At 40.6% G+C, this 20,635-nt stretch overlaps 2 protein-coding genes across 2 annotated transcripts in view; both read left to right on the plus strand.

The window, feature by feature from the left end:
* The window catches only part of LOC113406570 (cytosolic carboxypeptidase 6-like), a 1,366,737-nt gene that overhangs the window by 844,856 nt on the left and 501,246 nt on the right, over positions 1–20,635 (plus strand). The window lies entirely within an intron of this gene.
* LOC112118970 (BEN domain-containing protein 5) overlaps positions 1–20,635 on the plus strand; it is a 44,352-nt gene that overhangs the window by 15,091 nt on the left and 8,626 nt on the right. The window contains exons 3-6 of the mRNA XM_026651879.2: positions 702–835; positions 2,595–2,970; positions 11,977–12,125; positions 18,394–18,607. Of these exons, the coding sequence (XP_026507664.1) occupies positions 702–835; positions 2,595–2,970; positions 11,977–12,125; positions 18,394–18,607 (873 nt within the window). The remainder of the gene's footprint in view (positions 1–701; positions 836–2,594; positions 2,971–11,976; positions 12,126–18,393; positions 18,608–20,635) is intronic.

Below are 20,635 nucleotides of genomic sequence, written 5' to 3' on the forward strand. Positions count from 1 at the left end.
GGCCCGCTAGGGTGCTTACCCTGGCGAGCCGCGTGCCGAATGTTGCCGACCCCTGGATTAGTATTATAACCTAGAAATAGGGGTGGTGTCAGTGGTCACTGTACAGGTTCTGCACACAGCTCTCTGCAAGTGCCTCGCAAATCTGACCCACTGTTTTTCCAGCACTGAGCATTGCAGAATCTGCCATTTGTGCCGGATGATGTGCTGGATTTGTGCTGTTGACAAATGCTGAGTAGAGCCTACAATTAAACTACCAAACTCTCTCTTACTTTAGACCTAAACAGAATGTGAACTTTCAGTAGCAGTTTATGAATGATATATGATCTTGTTGATAAATATAATTTAAAGAAATGCAAGTAGTTCTTAGGGAGTTGAATTCTTTACAGCATCAAATGGTTTCTACCTTTTATTTTAGTACTAATGGCTATACGTTAATGCATTTGATCACTATCCCATAAATTTAACTTACCATTTTTTTTTAATATGCACAATCACATATGGCCACGTTGTCCCTGGTATAGCACCATTGTGGTTAATGGGTCTCAGAGGAGTTACACTGGATTAATTTGATCTATTGAATATTGAGGGGAGTAAAGCATGGGAATTTTTTTTTAACTGGTCTTGCCTAAATCATGCAATATTTGGAAGTAAGAAGACTTTGATTAATGTAACAACATTTTTATTTTTAATATACATTTTAGAAGACAAAACTGACCTTGAAAACAGTGTGATGCAGAAGAAAATTAAAATCCCCAAACTCTCTCTCAATCACGTAGAAGAAGCTGGGGAGGTTACAGATTATGGGGAAGAAGATGTGGAGCTTAGACACAGTAAGGTATTGAAGTTTTTGTTTGTTTTTTTGTTTTTTTGGGTGTTTGTGTGTGTGAAAGTGCTTGGGGCATATGCACACATGTCATAGCTGAAGAATTCCAGGCTGGCTTTCCATCCCCTTAAAACGTTGTATTGATGTAATTGGGTCACATTGGCGGGCAGGGGCTGTGGGTGAGAATTCTGAATTGCTTTACAGACCACTTTTCAGAAATCCAGTTCATCTGCAGTTGAGAATTATTTTTGTTTATACGGTCTGCAAAACTGAATTGCTGTTAGAGATTTTTGGAACAATGTTGTTTAACTTTGGCCCAGGTTGCCCCAGTTACATTATTATTAAGCAGCTGTTCTTGGGTGGCACTTTTTAACCCATTGTACTCAGCTTGTCTTGAATAGAACAGGGTGCTGTGAAAGTCCAGACTAAAGAAATGGGTGGGAAGAAAAACTAACAAGATTGAATCCCTCTGATATAGAGGTCAGTGGTTCCCTCAGGTTGAGATGTCAAAAACTGTAATTTTTTTGTTTTTGTTTTCAAGTAACTTCTCCTTTTAAAAGTCTGCCAACCTTGGGGAGGGGGAAATATTGCTTTGTGGCTTCATGTGTTGTCTAGGTGCAGGAATTATCCTAGTAGATTTATTTATGGTGGGATGGCATTTTTTTAGAGCATGTATGGTGCAGGAATAACATTGAATAATCTCATTTTCTGCCACATTACTCATGGACGTGGTTATGGGAATTGATAGCATCAGTTTTTTGTGTTTAACCCATGAGCTAGGTTTGTTTTCCTGTCAGTTACTTGGAAATTCAAATACTCTTTCTATATTTGGCCAGTTGAAAAAACTGGTGACTTTTTGCCTATACTGATACATGGTAATACCATCATCCAGACCCTTTACAAAGGAGTATGCATTTATTAATAGGGTTTGGACTACTGTGAGAGAGAGAGCAAAGGTAAATTGCTACTAGAAGTTCACTGGAAATTAAACATCTGCAATGCGGTACTAATATATAAGGAATCTCTTGATCTGGGGGATGGGACTAGATTGTATATTCTCTAATTTATTATTCTAATTCCCTTTCCAGTGCTTGCAAATAGTATAACTCATTTATTTTCATGGGGAGGGGTGTGTGTGTGTGTGTATGCATGCATGGGGGTGGGGATAGTCAGTGGAAGTTTGTTTGCACAGTGATTGAAAGGACAAGTCCTCAGTTCATAAAATGGCTTCAAATGGTGTGCTTCTATCAACCCATTTTCTCTCTTTAACTCAGTAAAACTGCTCTTATTTATACTGGTGAAAAAAATATAGACACTACTTCAGTCGTTTTTTAAAGTACCCTGCAATTATGGATAACATACGAAATACATAATTGATACCCTTTTTCCCTTTAAGACAATCAGAAAAGGAAATATAAACACTGTATATATGCCAAACATGAAGGGCCGGACTTTCTAAAGGGAGAAGCCCAGGTCTTTTTTTAAATAGGAAAGGTCTGCCTAAAGTACACTCCACTTGCACACACAATTTGGACAAATGCAACCAAGAAAGGCCTCCATCAGTTCCTAAAGTTTGCATATTATTACACACACAATTCAGTTATGGTAAGAGTGTTCACAAGCAACATTTAGGAGCAACATTTTTTTGTAAGATGGACCTTGTTTCACTTTTTTTGAAAACAGCCTTAATTGTCCTGAAGGCTGGAGTTTTAGTTCATGTTATGTATTGAGTTCCTGCTCTGCTAATGTTCTGTATTATTGTGACACACAGAGACAAGATGGGAGGAAACAAAGTGAAGGTACACACAAAAGCATCGAAGCAGTTGTTGCTCGCCTAGAAAAGCAAAATGGGATGAGTCTCAGTAGTAGTTCGAGCCCTGAGGAAACCTTTATGGAGACTTCGGAAGGCATTAACAACATGGACGATGCTGTAATTCCTCGTGTTCTCTATGAAGAATTGTTGAGGAGTTACCAACAGCAGCAAGAAGAAATGAGACATATTCAGCAAGAACTTGAGAGAACACGGAGACAGCTTGTGCAGCAGGCAAAAAAGCTAAAGGAGTATGGGGCATTAGTGTCAGAAATGAAAGAGCTCAGAGACTTGAACAGGAGACTTCAGGATGTGCTGCTTCTGAGACTAGGCAGTGGTAAGTGCTTGATATATATGGGACTAGTTTTAACAGGCTTTACAATAGTCTCTTAAAAATAGAAACTGAAACGTCTTCCAGGTATAGGGATGGGGGGCAAACAGGACTTTGCCTGTTCAAGAGCTTTTTCCACTTCAGTTGTGCTGTGCATATTGGGTTTGTACACCACGCGCCTCTGGATCTTTCTTTAATGATAGCAGCGGTCTTTGTGCCGGTAAGTCTGACTCAGAGTTTCCATGTTAAAGTACCTTTTTTTTCTTATCTTTTTTTTTTTTAAAAGAACTGAACTTTCACCCCAAGCTGAAAGTTGTAGTAAAGTTTATCTTTGGAACATATCTGTCTTTCCTTTATTAAATTACATTTTTAAAAAAATCCATTCAGCGCATAGTAACTGTAAGGCAGACCATAAGGTCTTACTATTGCAGCTGTTTGTGGGTTTTTTGTTTTTTTTTGTTTAAGGTTTCTTTGTTATGAATGAATAAACCAAGTTTTGGCTTTTTAAAACTTTTTGTAGGTCATTAGATTATATGTTCTTGAACCTTTTGGCGTTTGATTTAAACAGCCAAAGTATTTGAGAAATTATGGGCTGTTCATGAACATAAGTGTATTTTTTAATAATCACAATGATCCATTATAAAGAATGTTGTTGGTTATTAAATGCAGGTTTTATACAATTTTGGATTTAGATTCCAAATAGCTTGAATCAATGGCACTTTTTTTTTGGTTTTTGTTGTTCAGTGATAACTATTTAACTATTATATTGGAATTGGTGCAGAATAGTAGTCTGTGTCACTGGGGGTGATAAAACTTGAATACTTCATTATGATTTTAAAAATAGTTTCCATATTTGTTTTTATTTGTAAATAAAATTCAGAGCCCAATAGTCAAAAGGGTCCATAGTCAAGTCCTGGCCACTGTAATTTGCAGTTATAGGTTGCACGCCCAAGCTTTGGCATGCTGTTTTCCATGTCTGTTTTGGGACATGTAGAAGTAGATTTTCACACATAATTTGAGTAGAGGGCCACCTGCTAGATTTGCATGAGTGTATGTGGTTTGTGTGCCAATCTGAGTTTTGTCCACACAAGATGTTGGATGTGAAAAATTACATGTTCATGGTTTTTGCACACATTAAAGTGTGCTTGATTGACATTCACTTTGAAAAATTGACTCCAAAGATTTAAGATGTATTTAGTATGGTGAATACCCAGAGTAATTAATTAAAGGGCATGTAAACATAAATAAGCAAGGATTTCCCCACAGTATCAGAGACACAATGTGGGTGGTTGTAAATTCCAGTGAGTTCTCTGAAATTCTCCTTGGATGAAAAGATGTTCATTTAGCTGATAGTAGGACATATGTGAATTGTCAGTCCAGATGTTAGCAGGCAAGTCTGCTAACCATTGTTTTATTGGGCGTGCTTGCTGGTAGTCTCAGTTGTGAGGCCAAAACTGGAATGAACTCAGGCTATGGACTATCCTTTCATTCCTAGGGATAGTTTCTTCAATAGAGATTTGATACATCTTTGCATGGACTGGTGAAAAAAACTCGAAAAGGTGTTGCCCATGCCAAATATATTCTCTAGATAGTGGACTTGAGTTTCTAATGCATCAATCTGGCACGATTTTAATGATCATTAATAATACCACCAGCATTGAAGAAATCCGTTCAGCAGATTTTTTTATTTTTTATTTTTTTTAACTATTTCAGATTTGAGTGATGAATCTAGACAGTTCTCTGCAATGAACTAGTGAAACTAGTAACACCTCTTTCCAATACCTGGCTTATCTATTCACTATTGGGAGTGATTTTGCTGGAGACAAACTTCATGCAGTTCCAACCCTGTGGTCCGCTTTGCAGAAACGGACAATGCGTCCCATTGATCTGGTTACTGCTTCTCTCCTGAAGAGGGTGCAGCTCCGACTCCTGGGGGAATTCTGTGCCAAAAAATTAAATTCTGCACACAATATTTTAAAATTCTGCATATTTTATTTGTCAAAATAACACAATATAATCATGCCAATTTCAATTATTTTGGTAATTTTATTTCAGAGTACCTTTCTGTCAGCAAGTATGTCTGTAACAATACATACAACAAAAAGGATTCAGGAAATGTTTTTTGACAAATAGATTCCTTACTTGGCATATTAATACAGAATTTTAAGTAATTCATTTAAACTACAATACAGAACTGTATTTCCACCACCCCTCAGACGCAGTGCAGAGGGTTAAGGGAGGAGCTGAGGGAGAGAGAAAAGTAATTTCTGGGAAGGAGCTTGAGAGTGAACCTGGAGAGTTGTTACGTGTGGGTGGGAGAAGTATGGAACAGGTTTGTTCTTTTGGGTGGTGAGGAGGGATTGTTGGGGAGTCTCCCCCATGCTGATCCCTAGCCTCCCCTATTGAGTCATGCACATCTGCCCCTGTCCCCAAGTGTCCCTGCACTCCGATTCAGTCCCTGCCCCAGTCTGTCTTCCCTCCCCCCACTAGCCCTTCTGATCCCCAGTCTATGTGACCCCACCAGCAGCCCTGTGCCGCCTCCTCTGGCCCCATGGGTAGGGTGCTGTGAGGAATGCAGCCTCTTCTCCCACCCCATTGGCTGCTGGCTGCTGTGGCCAGGGAGCCAGCTGCCCTCTGTTTTGGCACCACAGCATCCCCTGGTGAGTGAAAGTCATAACTGTAGTGCCACCCCAGCAGAACATATTTCCTGCAGAGGAAGAAAAAATCTGTGTGGGACATGAATTGTGCACGCACACAGTGGCATAGAATTCCCCCAGGAGACACCACTGTGCTTGGTCACATCTGCTGCTCCCATTGCCCTTATCTCCTCCTCCCCCCCCCCCCCCCCCACTTTGGAGAAAGCTATAAGAAGCAGCAGCACTAGCAGTGTGCAAGGATGCTGTTGTATTAGACCTTTGCAAAGGAAGTGGAAAGCTCGATGGCTCTTCCGCCTCCTTTGCACTCCTATACAGAGCAAACACGTTTGTTGTACTCTGTAATTTTGGGACACTATGAAAAATGAAGGTTTGCGCTTTTTAAATGTTGTACTCAATCCCTATCCAGATGTGCATATTAATTTAGAAAGTTCCATTGTTTTTAATATAGGGGAGGGGAATCCCTTAAACATTAGAAAGTACTTGGATTCCTAACCTTTGTGGAGTGTTTGACTGTATAGTTTGCGTATTACATTCTTCCTTAAATCCATACAGTCCTGTTGGTTTTGGTGGGGTTATTAATGTGCAAAGGTAAAAGTTGGACCTAAATGTAGCCATATACATTCTGTCAAGACTTGAAGCAGCAACTGCAGATAATTCAATGTCCATTTCCTGTAATGGTTATATCAAAATAGAAAAAGTGTCAGCCCTTGGGAAAATAGATGCAAAATTAGTTCATGGTTAGAAATGTGGAACTACTGCAGACTTCAATTGTGATAAGAGGGGGATCTCAAACAAAACAAAATGGTTACTTATGATGGTTGTGAATATGTGCTGTCCATGAAAATAGTTTAAAAGGGTAGTGTCTTGGACTTATATTTAGTTGTTATGGTGAGTTTATGAACCTAGAGTTTCAAATTACACATAATTTATGTGAAGTTGTACTTTTAGCAGGCTACTGTTAATGCAAACTAATTGCATTTCTGTTTCACCTAGGGACTTACACTTTCTTTGTGTGAGATGACAGCTGTTTTGTACGGATGAATCACAGCTGGGGGAAACGTGTATTATTGCTGATGTTTTAAACTTGAAGGCCAAATGTAGAAGAAAGTTCAGTTAATCTCTTTCTCTGTTACTGGAACTTGCTGCCCCACTGACAGTGTGAATATCAGTGTTCATAGCCCTTTACATTATTATACTGAGTTGCAATTTATTATACAAGGGCCTTGGAAATGACTTACCATAGCTGACACAGCATCCTCAGATGCATCAGGAGGAGAATAAGATGGTCAGTATTTTGCTATTCTTTATGAAATATTAAGGGCTCTATTCTGATGTTAAGGCATAACCTTTCATTTGAGGTGGTGCAGCAGTACACGGTCTCATGGAGGCACAATATCTCCTAGAGTTCCAGGGAGCAAAGGGGTGGGGGAGAAAGTACATGCTGCACCTCTTCAAGGGTTTTGGTTCAATGGATATTTCCTCTGCTGCTTGGAGGGGATGCACTGCCATGGCATTCACCTCTCTAGCCAGGATCATATTGTGCTAGGCCTCTGCACACATGCAAAGACTATTTTTGACCACTTTCCCTCTCCTCTGTGTAATACACCTGACTGGGCACAATCTTGCCCTTATGTAAGGGGCTGCATGATCCAGTACATGTTGGGTACACCTATACAGCAGTTGAACACCCATGGCTGGCTTGAGTCAGCTGATTTGTGCTCATGGGGCTGTGAAATTGGTATGTTTATGTTTGAGCTTGGGACTGAAGCCCAGGCTCTGGGACCTCACAAGGGAGGAGGGTCCCAGGGTCCAGCCCGAGCCTGAACAGCTACACAGCAATTTTAGTCCCATAGCCTGAGCTCCATGAGCGAGTGTCCGCTGACCTGGGCCAGCCACAGTCGTGCCAGGGATCTCTTATTCCAGTGTAGACATTTCTCCTCTGGAAGTCCAGCTTCAAATATTACTGGGATCACGAGTGATATGGATTTGAATAATATAAAAATGTTAGAGGATAACAGGGTTCACATTGGGTAAGCACTGCACAATTTAGTATGATTGTCCGTATCAACTCAGAGGATGATTCTAGAAGCAGTAGTGTTCTATTGGGAAGATTGCACATCTCTTACCGGAACAATGCATGGCTCTAGCTAGTTCTGCCAGCCTCTTACACTTATTACTGTTTTCACACTATACTCTTAATTCTTAGTATTGCAGTAGGACAGAAAGGGAGAGATTCACCCGAATTCTTTGCTTATCTTTTAGCTTATCTGGTTACAGCTTCTTCATTCTTGGGGCCAGGTCTGTGTCATCCTGAGTTGTGACATAGGTAGGAGCAGCCCAGGGCTGTTCCAATTTACACTGGATGGCTACAGTCAGTATGGAACCATTACCCCAACTGAGCCTAGCAGGAACACGTTGAATTTCAGCCGCATCCTCATCCCTGCCTGGGAACTGGAGTGGAGGAGGAGCTGGATATGCTGGTACAGCACCAGCGGAGAATTGACCCACACCAGAAGAATTCTCATATGGCCATATTCAGCTGCTTTCTGGACACTCTCTCTCTCTCTCTCAGTGAAAGAGAGAGTCAAAGAGTCTTATAAGCAAATGGCAGTAGAACTGAACAAACAAACATTTACTGCAGTACCATGAGTAACAGTAAATCCGCAGCAAATCAAGAACAGTGTCTAAAAATCCAAGATTTCCCAGATTCCTCAATATCATGTGCGTTCCCTTTCTAGTAGACATGAGGAAAAGCAGAGGCTTCCTGCCACAAAAGGGAAGTGCTGAACAATGCACCTCCACACATCTCAAGTAGCATCAAAGCCTGCAATGTGTCTTTGAGAGAATGAGGTGATCCACACACTGTGGAAAGCCTGGCATCTGTTGATACTGCAGCTGAAGCTATTGTGGTTCCATATTGAGCAACCACTAATTCAGAAACACTCCCCCTAAAGAGAAACTAAAAATTCGGAGTGAACTTGAAAGGTTTCTTTACTTTTTCCCATTCTTAAAAATTGTCTTTGCTGTATTTTAAAATAATCATTATGTAGTAAATATTTGCATTTTTGAGCCTTGGAGCCGTGGCCAATTTCTTTCACTCGCTCCCTCCCTCCCTTTATTTAGAAAAACAAAAAAAAAGAGAGCGCAAAAAACGCTACAAAGAGAGAGAAACTTTATAAAGTAAATTTAAAGTGTGGTGCATGGCAAATTAGGCACGCAACTCCCATTAGCAATAAAGCAATAGAGTGAGTTGCATGTCTAATTCACAACATGCTGTGCTGAAAATGCAGTCTTTAGTACTTAGTGAAAAGAACTGTGAAGCCTATCCAGTTAGATGCAGCTTTATGGGTTTTTGGAGGGGAGGGAGCAAGCTTTTAGAGTATAAAATAAGGCATTTTTAAGGCTTTGTGTCTGTGGCTTCCAAGCAATAAAGCATCAGTTAAATTTGATATTTTTGTGGCTCCGGAGACTTGCTGCCACAGTGGACTTTTACCAGTTACTCTTCTTTAGGGAAATCTGGAAACCAAACCCCAGCTGTGGCAATATACTGGCTGTAAACAAACAGTAAAAAAACCTCCAAGTAGAAAATAGCATAAATGTTTAAACCAAGAAACACTTTTCAGTCTAGGAAGAAAATACTTCAACGTAGGTTTTTTTTCCCCCCTGAATTTTCCTTCAAAGCACAGAATTGTACATCTTGAGGATTACTTTCCTTGAGCTCATTGAACAGTTTGCCTCAAGAAAAGGCCGGAATGTTCTCTTCCCTGCCTATAGTCAAGACAATCTCTAGGGCAGTGGTTTTCAACCTTTTTTTCATGTGCAGACCCCTAAACAATTTGGAATAGAGATGCAGCCCCTTTGGAAATTCAACCTCTGGTCTGCGAACTCCTACCATAGAAGTCTTACACTGAAAACTGACTGAACAGAATTCAACTGTAAATGTTGCACGTGCTCGGCATGGCAGTTGACACAACGTGAGAAAGGGGGCTAAACTGTGGGCTTCTATGTTAATGACAACACTTCCGGATTTTGGCCTGTAGGTTGGGGGTATTCAAATACTTTTGATTGATGAGAAAAACAAAGTAAATAAGGATGTGTTGTTTAGTCCTTCTCATAACACAAGTAGGGGTCACCCAATGAAATTAATAGGCAGCGGGTTTGAAACAAACGGAAGTATTTTTTTCACACAACGCACAGTGTCAGTCTGTGGAACTCTTTGCCAGAGGATGTTGTGAAGGCCATGACTATAACAGGGTTCAAAAAAGAACCAGATAATTAATGGAGGATAGGTCCATCAATGGCTATTAGCCAGAATGGGCAGGGATGGTGTCCCTAGGCTCTGTTTGCCAGAAGCTGGGAATGGGCGACAGGGGATGGATCACTTGATGATTATCTGTTCTGTTCATTCCCTCTGGGGCACCTGGCATTGGCCGCTGTTGGAAGACAGGATACTGGGCTAGATGGACCCTTGGTCTGACCCAGTATGGCCGTTCTTATGTTCTTAATGCCTTTTTTGGGATCTGAAACTTTATTTTCATAATCACCGTTCATGGACCCCTTAAACATAGTCTGCGGACTTCCAGGAATCCACAGACCACAGGTTGAAAACCACTGCTTTAGGGTAGTTGTGTATCAGTACCCTGCTTGTTCAGTTCATTAAAGAATGTGGGAAGAGGTTGAACATTTCTACCACATCCACTCATAAAAGAGAGTCTTGCAGATGATCTACTGCTATGCGTGGTTTTGCCAGTTTTAAATGGAACTGTTCAGTCTTTACTTGGTGCCAACATCAGTGTCTGCTTGTGTATGATGTTGCAGATGTCTGTGGATGCTGCTGTGAAACTATAATGCAAATGTTCTGTCTTTCATGTGGTTCTGTATTGGTACCATACTTGCATTCATTTCCTAAGAAACCCAATAGTTGTCACTGCAGAATAGAGTTGTCCAAAGAACTGGAATTTTTGGTCCTTGACAATAAGCTAAATGCATCCCACTAGGTCTAAGTGCAAAATAACTGATATTTACGTCATGTACAAGCAATGTTAAGCCACATGGGGAAATTGCTATTTTTTGCATACTAAGCTTTCATATGATTCTGTGCAGCATAAGGAGTAAAGGATGCCATAATAGTTTCAGATACAGAGAATGTCTAAGAAATATGATACAGCAGCTATACTGCCATTAGCTGAAACCGCAGTCTGATTTGCTGGGTTAGAGCAAGACAAAACTTGGGGCTGGGTATACAAAAAGAGAGATGGCAACTGCTGAGACTCATTTCCACAGTTAAAGGTTATTAAATTCGTTTTGTGGTTATTCAAGACTCAAATGTTAGATATGCAATGCTAACTCACGCCAGCATAGTGTAGTTCTAGGGAATATGAGTTATTCTTGTCCTTCGGTCCTGATCCTGCAACTGATACTATACTGACCTGTACCTGTACAAAACTACGTTGTCTCTAATGGAGCTTCATGTGGTATCATGTGGTTTGCTCACACGTATGCTTTCAGGATCGGAGCCTTAGACTGTATTTACTGGTGCTATCACAGTTATAATTAATGAAATTATAAAATCCAGTTCACAAATTGTATTTGACCCTTTTAGGATCACTTTGTAGTAGCAGATCTGGGGGGGGGGGGGAATTCTGAAGAGCTGGTGTCATTGATAGTTAATTTATCTTCCTTAGAAACTTCAAACATCTGCTTAGCAATCTTCCATTGTTTAAACTGCGCTTAATTTTTGTTGATTACATTAAAATACAAATCTGTAGCTGATAGATCAGGCAATCAAAATTCTAATGTATGTTGTGTTAACACTTAGATGTTCCTTAAATTCATGGCATTTTAGAATAAGTATCCCAAGTCCATTCACTTATCTGTACCATTTCTATTCATTCTTATTTTACATACCCCTATTTAAAGAATGTTTAAAATATTTTTAATTTTTTCCATGAAAAAGTATAGATAACACATAATTTTCCAAGTAACTATACAGTATTTCTAATTTGAAGGATAACTGTTACCACCTCTGGTTTATATGTTCAACTCTGTTGTATTATCGTTCCTTTGAGTACAGGTTATAGCTACTTCACCCATATTCTTTGAACTGTCCATACACACACTTATTTTTAAGCATGATTCTTTAGCGTTAAGTGTTTAAAGCAGGAATGGGTTAGAGCCTCAATTCTTACCCCGATTTTTATTGGGGACTGTTCAGATGAAGGGTTTTGCTTTGGACCCACTTCCATTCTAAAACAAACATGACTAATGTGGTGGTCTATGCTGACCATTGGTCAATAAAATGATTGATTTCATGTTCTTTGGGATAGCAGACCAATCTCTTTTCTTAACTGTGTAGGTCCTGCCATTGAACTTGAAAAAGGAAAACCAGAATCAATTGAGCCTGAGCCTGAGATACAGAAAACATTCAGTGAGGAAGCGAATACATCAACATATTATCCTGCCCCTGTTCCAGTAATGGACAAGTATATTCTCGAGAACGGAAAGGTATTTGAAACTAAATACTTTATAAATAGTCTTTAACTGTTCTTCAGGTGGATTTCATACCAAACTTTCATGACATTAGAATCTTTGCTGCAAGCTACTACTGTGTTTGGTGTTTTCCTAAATTTTCACAAAGTACAATAGTATCTGTATAAGATTACAGGAACATCACTCTGTGTATCACTCAGAAGCTTATGTCTGTAGAGTTGGTAGGAAATGATGGAAATAGCTACAAACATGGTTGGTGGCTCTTTTTTTTTTATTTCAGAATATTATCAGGATGAATCATCACTGGGTGTAGGCGCCGACTCTGTGGGTGCTCCGGGGCTGGAGCACTCACAGGGAAAAATTAGTGGGTGCTCTGCACCCACCAGCAGTCAAGCTTCCCGCACCACCACCTCCGCCTCCTCCCCTGATTGCGCCACGTCCCCGTTCCTCCGCTTACCTCCCAGCACTTGCCGCCGCCAAACAGCTGTAGCAAGCTCCGGGAGGGAGGGGGGAGGAGTGGAAACATGGCGTGCTCAGAGGAGGCGGCAGGGCCGGGGCAAGGATTTGGGGAAGGAGTTGGAATAGGGGCAGGGAGGGGGCCAAGTTGGGGCGGGGACTTTGGGGAAGGGTTTGGAATGGGGGCAGAAGGGGGGGGAGGGGGGGTGGGGCCAGCGGCAGAGTGGGGTCGAGCACCTACCGGGGCCAGTAGAAGTCGGCGCCTATGTCACTGGGTATTGTGATCTGTTACCATCCAGTTTTTAAATTTGCAGCCATTTTGACTTGACAAATTACACCCATACAGTGTACAGCTACAGAAAGCATGTATCTGTGGCATGCCAAAAGTTCTAGACCACTGTGATCTCAGAGGTAACTCAATCAATTGCCTCCTTTACTCTACTGCCAAGTTGAATGCAACAGTTTCACTGGTTGCATGAGGGAGACTGTAGATTTTGGCAACTGCCACCTGCACAAAACACACATCTCTCAATGCAACCCTCTCTAGACACAAATCAACACAACCACCCCCACACAGTGCAATCAGCACACACAGTAACCCCAAACATGCCTCACCACAACATATACCCTTCATTCACAATGTGTACAAATTCATATCTCTTCCAGCACAACACAGCCCTCCATTTAACAGCACGATCAGCACACACCACAACTCCAAACGTCACTCTGAGTATTTAAAATGTTTTGAGTTACTTTGAGACGATGGAAATAACTACAAACATGGTTGAGAACTCTTGTTGTTCACCAGGTTCTGTCATCACTGGAGGTTCATGACTTGTTTACTGTCCAGTTTTTAAGTTCTCAGCTGTTTTCAACTTTTTTACATTTATGACTTTACGAATTACACCTATGTGACAACATAGGATTGCGGGTACTAATCCCTAAGTAAAAGACAAATGTGTACCATATTTGAAACTAATAATTGGTGGTAAGATGATCAATGATACTTTGAAGTGAATGCACACAGTCAATATACGGAAAAGGACACAATGAATAAACTTTAGTGTTTACGTAAATCCACTGAAATTATACCATGCTCAGCAGATCCCCATTCTTGGGATGTGTATGCAATTAGTGCCGCAATTGGAGAAAACAATAGAAAGCAATAGCCACATCAGGCTCCCCCGTGCTCCTTTTGGCTACCAAATATTATTTAACATAGTTACAGTGGCAGAAAAACATAGCACATTCTATTTCACCTTAAAATCAACATCACACTATTGATTGCATCTGGTTTTTGACATTTCCCTTGAATATGAAGTTATAATAATAATTCATTGTTCTATATTTTAACAGAGATATCAAAACACTTTGTTTATTGGGATTTAGATCATTGTAACCATTTAAAAACAATTGATATATATTTTGGTGACACACTTAAGGTGGCCAATTTTTAAAGTTTTCACTAATTCATACCATTCTTTTTGTTAACCTGAACTGCAGTGGAGTTTAGAAAGGCTATTTTACAAACTTCACACTCTGGGGTATTGGATGTGATCATGGTAGGATTCTCACTCATGTCAGAGAAACTCTTCTCTATCCCAAAAGAGAGGACAGCATTAAAGAAGAAAATGTAAGAAGAGCCTGTGGTGTGTGTTAGTCAGATACATTGTTCATGTTGTCATGGTTACTAAAGTATTCTGTTCTTGTTTGTTTTGTTCTTGGAGGTTGATCCTGTGCTCAGTGATTTCAGTGGCAAAGCTCCCATTGTGACTTCAACAGGCAAAGGATCTTACACTTGGTTGGTGCCTGTCATCCAAAGATCACAAAATACTTACAAAACTGATTTCATTAGGCCTCACAGCAGTACCTCTGAGAGTAGTAGATAAGTATTATCATGCCAGTTTTACAGAAGGGTAAAAAGAGGATGGGGGAATAAGTTACTTGCCTAAGAATATACAGCAAGTTAGCAACAGAGCTGGAAATATAAAAGAGAACCTAGGATTCCTGTGGTCAAGTGGCCACTATAACCACAGACATCTGTTTGATACCAACAATAACATTTCCTTGGAATAAATGAAAAGCTCTCAAGAATGGAGACTCTGTTTGAAACATGAATCTTTAAAAAATGTTTGTTATAATGGGCTATTTTAAGTAAAAAACTCGTGAATACATGACGTACTTAAGGCCTAGAAAGAGACTAAGGCATCTATGCATGTTAATATGGAGCTGCTAGCTGTACCCTGGAATACACTATACTTAGCTTTTTGATAAAATGGAGCATTCAGCTTTCTGGTTTTCATTTAGTAGTCAAACCCAGAATTCAGCTCTTCAGAATGCTACTGATTTTTTTTGTTTTAAATCTCCTTGAAATATTCTAAACAATTCCATTGTGTTTCTTATTTAGAGGTATTTGTATTTTAGTCTTGGAAAGTCCAAAATCATCCTGACTTCTGAGCAGTGGCTGCTGGCTGTGATTGGAGTTGTTTTACAGAGTATGAGGATGGAACCAAAAGAGAGTGCTTTAAAATAACTAACTAAATAAAAAGTAATTATATAGAGACTGATCAGAGTGGGGAGACGGAAGTAATTATATATTGAGGATTATGTTACTTGTTTGTCCATTTGTTGTTTTTTTACCTATGTTGTAACATTCTTTAAAATATCTGGTCATGAAAGGAATATTTTTATGCATGACTAGTTTAAAAAAAACAAACTATAATCTGCCTTTTGCAGTTTCACCTCTGTCTGAAGAAATTATATACAGAAGAGACAATTTGTTTGTGTTCATGCTTTTAAGAAAGCTAGACTCTTTACTTGATTGCCATCTGGCAATCAGTAACTAGAACGTTAATATTTCGACAGTTAAGGTTTTAAACAATGCTACTTAAGGACACTGTGACGGGACCGTCATCTCTTGACTGCCTCCTTACAGCTGGGTGCGGTATTTACTCCTGGGGGAATTCTGCGCATCTGCGGACACACAGAATTCATCTGTCTCGCATAATTTTATATTTTCCCGCATAAAAACATTTTGCCCAAGTGCTGCAGTTCTGCTTTTTGCCCACCAGAGGCTGCTGTGGCGCTAGAACAGCCATCATGAATGCAGCTGGCTGTTCTGGTGCCACAGCGGCCTCTGGTGGGCAAAAGGCAGAACTGCAGCACTTCTGGGGCAAAATACAAAATTCTATGCCCAGTGCAGCAGAACTGCCCTAGGAGTAGAGTTCATAACATCACCCTGTCTGCGGCGCCAGGTTAGGACAGAGTGGGGCACAAAGGGCTGCTGTGGGGTTCAGAATGGCTATGGGGGGTGGGGGAGACAGACTGGAGCATGGGCTCAGGAGCTAGTGGGGATGGGATGGGGGCTGCAGAGCTTTGGGGATGAGGGGTGCAGGGACGGGGCAGACATGTCTGACTGAATGGGAGAGGCTTGGGGTCAGCCAGGGTCTGCATGGGGGAAGCTTCCCAACACCCTTACAATCCTCTCCCTTTACCCCCCAAGAAAAACCTCCAACCCACACCCAACACCCTCCAGGTTCACTCCTAGGTGCCTTCCCTCTCCCTCAGCTCTTCCCTTACCCCTGACTCCCCCAAGCCTCTGCACTGCTTCTGACAGGTTCAGGAAATACAGTTCTGTATTGTAATTTAAATGTATTACACAAAGTTCTGTATTAATATGCCTAGTAAGGAATCTATTTGTCTAAAAAAAAAAAAAAATTACCAGAATTTTTTTTTTGTCCATATTGTTAGACATACTTGCTGACAGATATTTTGAAATAAATTACCAAAATAATGGTAACTGGCATGATTATATTGTGTTATTTTGACAAAATATGCAGAATTTTCAAATATTGTGTGCAGAATTTTTAATTTTTTGGTGCAGAATTCCCCCAGAAGCAGTTATTGCAGTCCTTCATCCCTGGAGCCTCAAAGTCCAAATGAACCCCTTCTGGGGTATTAGAGTCCAATAAATAAACAGTCTATTCGCCCATCTCTGGGGCCCTTTAAATTCAGCCTTTTGTTCAGGCTCACAAATAAGCACCATCCTTTCTTTGGGGTTTATACCACTTTACCTGTGGCCAGTAGAGGAACCTGGGCCCACCCACTACTCCGAGTTCCAACCCAGGGACTCTCTACACAGTGGCCACATACTGTTTGATTAGTTTTTTTCTGCCTTTTTCCTTGGTGTTTTCCTACCTGGGCCCTTTAGCTTTACCCTTATCTCAGGTCCTCCCCTCCCTCCCTCCCTCCATTCAAAGCAAGCTATGCAAAACGCAGTCAGAAAACGAACTCTGGCTATTCTTCAAGTTCCTTTGGCCAGGACTGCTAAGGCCAGGCAGCTCCTCTTATTTGGGTCACCAGGGCCTTGGTTGGCTGTTGCTTGCCTTTCTAGCTTTTTGGAGGACCAGGACTCTCGAGTTTCCAAAATGGCCACTCTGGAGACTCCTCTGTGGGCAAGGTTGAAGGACCTCCTTTGCTGCTCTTTTCGTTTCAGCTTGCTGCTACTTGGGATGGGGTGTAGTAGGACCACAGGGCTCCCAGCAGGGAGCCACAAAGGCCGAATACACCATATCACAGACACTGTTATAATAAAAATGATTTTCAGGCAATAGCTTGCAGTCCTAATTCAGGAAAAACTCCAGTTGAAGTCATTGAGAATTTTGATTGAACAGAGACTCGAAGGTTGGACCTATGAAATTTAAAAATGTCTTTGCCCATTTTCAGTGAACGTAATAAGACTCTTTGCATGTATAAAGTCACTCCTTTATGTGTGAGCTGTGCAATGCAGATCTTTTATGAGCAACATAGATAAAATTTTAGATAATTGAACATGAAAGATGTAAAAAAAATCACTTAAGTTTACTGTTAGACTATTTTCCTTTTTTCATGATGTAAAAGTTTTTAAAAAATTCTCAATTTTTGTGAAAACTGAACTTGGGCTGTCACAGTACTTGTGTCCATTATCTCCCCCCCCCCTTTTAGGATTTTGTCCATTTGAATATTCTAAGGAAGGAAGCTCCCTTCTTCCTTCCCTTTTCCTTTTACAGTATTACAGAAATATTGTTGCATTTCTCCATAATAGTAGTTCAGTTGTAGCTATTAGGAATGGACAAACTTCATTGCTGGAATTAGGTTTTGTGAAGCTTGCACGCAGTCTTTTGGGTTCAAAGGGTTAACAATTGGAGTGCTGAACTCCTCCTTCCACCTCACCAACCACCACCCTTGTAATTTAAACGGGCGGGGGGGGGGGGGGTAATCCAACTGCAATTGAAGTCAACATGAGGTTTAGACTTCAGTGGGACCAGAATTTGGCCCATAGTGTGCTTCCCTCCCCACCACCTCCCAAAGTGTGATTTGAGTAAATTAGGTTCTCCTGGTAAAAGGGAAGCCTGTGCTGTGTACTAAGAATAGAACATTTTTCCTTGCCCCAAATTAGGCTGGCCCAAGTGATTGGCTTGAATACAGTGCATATAGAGAGTACTAGATATATTTGCTAATTATAATTTTTCTCTGTCCTATTTCTGGTCCTTTTATCATAGTCTTTCAGGAGAGAGACTATGGGGGGGGGGAGGAGTTAAGAGTAAAAGGACTGGAAAAACAAAGGAAAGTGAAACACAAAATGTAAGAGTTCGACTCAAACTTACTGACCCACAATGTTGGACAGGGTTCAAAACTAGGCAAACTGAATTTGCTTAGTCTTTATTATTATTATTATTATTATTATTATTATAGTACCTAATACTAGTGTTCATACAGTGCTTGGACACTGTTGTGTGCCGCGTACCATAGATGCTAAGTTGTTGTTTGTTTTATTACTACTTTCTAGGTCCATCTGGGCAGTGGAATCTGGGTAGATGAGGAGAAATGGCACCAGCTGCAAGTAACACAAGGAGATTCAAAGTATACAAAAAACCTAGCGGTAATGATTTGGGGAACAGATGTTCTCAAGAACAGAAGCGTCACAGGAGTTGCAACCAAAAAAAAGAAAGATGCAGTTCCCAAGCCACCTCTCTCACCTCACAAATTAAGCATTGTCAGAGGTAGGTTACTTGAAAACTGGGTTCCTGCTGTGTAGTTTAAACATTAATCAGTGAGATGAAAAATGCTTCTCTATCTTGTGTAAAATTCATCCACTTAAAAACTAAAATAAAAGTTACTATTGCAACACAAACTGCTCCCCTCCCAGAAACAGACACTTGCTTCAATAGCCAGATACAGTGCAGTCTTTCGAGGGCCCAGTGCTACAAGATGACTTTGGTGGGGTTCAGGGTGCTCATTATGTCAAAGCAGGCATTTGAAGGTAGGCCCCAAATGAGCTTTGCAGACAGCACTCTGATGGAATTTGTTGCTAACTTACTGATATTTTGTAATGCATGTATCACTTTTGACAAGCACTGGAATAACTTTACAACATTACAGCTGTCCATGGGGAGAGAGCCTTTCATTTCTCCTATCTCTAAGATACAACTTCCTCTGGGGTGGGGCACAAAAGCCATTATTATAATGTCGGTACAAATTTTCATCTCCCCTTCCAAAAACAGATGTATAACAGCTTTTCCATTTGAACCAAAGTGAATTTAGATGGGTAGAAATCAATTTCTGTCCCTAAGTTGGAATTTGAGCAAGAAATGTAGATCAATGACTCTAATTGGGCAAGAAGGATTGTCATGGGACCTTGAATGACCACGAGCAAGCATCCCATGTGCAAGGTGCTGAAAGAGTCAAACAGTGCTTGTCCTTTATTTTAAGTGACTAATAAAGTTCAATCTTTTTGTATCATCATGCTTGCATTTTACACTGTCACTTCTAACAGTCGTCTTCGGTTCTACAGAGTCCTCTCTCCGTTAAAATTGAGCCAATTCCCCATGGAATTTTTATCAAGATTGGGGTGTTAGCCTCTGCATTCTGCCTCCTAAAGCTCCTGTGCCATTTCAGTGGGATATTATTCTAAATTGCTATGTAGGGTTCCTGCGAGCTGTATTAAATAGCGGCCGTATTCCAATCAAAAGTGGCTGTATTTTGGAAGCAGGAAATATAATTTCTGTACGTATAGGTTGTAAAGTTATCTTATTTCCAATTCCCTCATCCCAACTCACTCCTGTAATTAGTTATACTCATTTCTTGTGCCTTGGACTTCAATTGGATTATAAGAATTTTGGGGCAGGGGACCATGCTTTCTTCTGTATGTTCAGTGCCTTGCTAAAGGGGCTCCATTTCTGGTGGGTGACTCAGGGTGTTACCATAGCACCAGTAGTAAAGTAGTATGACATAATAACTTGGTTGTAATGAAACCACTGAGTAGCTGTCGCCCACCAGGTTCTACTAGCAATAATTGGGTAAATATCTACAGGAGAAAAGAATGGTCGCTTAAAAAAAGTAATTATTCCTAAAGACGATTAAAGCAGACTTTTATAGGTAACTGATTATAGGGTTTGTAGTTCTGCTTGTTGGCTATTACTTAGTGGGTTCTTCCCCCTCCACTAAATCACTGTATGAAGGCTAACATAGAATGCAAACAGATAATGGGCTTTTAGGGCAGAGACTGTGGGTGTGCTGTCTGTGAATTTACTTACTCTCTCCCAAAGGTTTCACACTGTGATGAGTGACTTTCACAGAGATTAGTCAGTCTCCAGAAGTGTGAGCTGCAGTAGTCCAGTTTCAGGCCTGACAAGTTGCATAATTCCTATAAACAAGAGATGGGAAGTGGATGGGAAATCAAGGCAGGAAGCTAGAAACTTCCTCTGGATCCTCTGCCTCAAAACTTAGCACTATAAACTAATTCAGCTATTTCTCCAACAAGTTGGAAAGGAAGAGAGAGAGGGAAAACTTGTTTTATTTTTAAATACGCACAAAGTGTCCAGATACTGCAGTGACGGAATAGAATAGATGGATGGATGAGCTTAGTATAAAAAGCAGGGCTTTGGAGCGGAGCACGGAGCTGGAGCACGGAGCAGTGGAGCTGCAGGTTTTTGCCCGGAGCTGGAGTAGAGCCGGAGCACAGAAAATCTTGACTGCTCCAGTTTTGTGGGTTTTTTTTTTTTTCATTTTCAATCCAAAATGAATGATAT

This window comes from Terrapene carolina, unplaced genomic scaffold, assembly GCF_002925995.2.
Source record: "Terrapene carolina triunguis isolate 2854851 unplaced genomic scaffold, T_m_triunguis-2.0 Scaffold105, whole genome shotgun sequence".
Lineage (NCBI taxonomy): Eukaryota > Metazoa > Chordata > Testudines > Emydidae > Terrapene > Terrapene triunguis.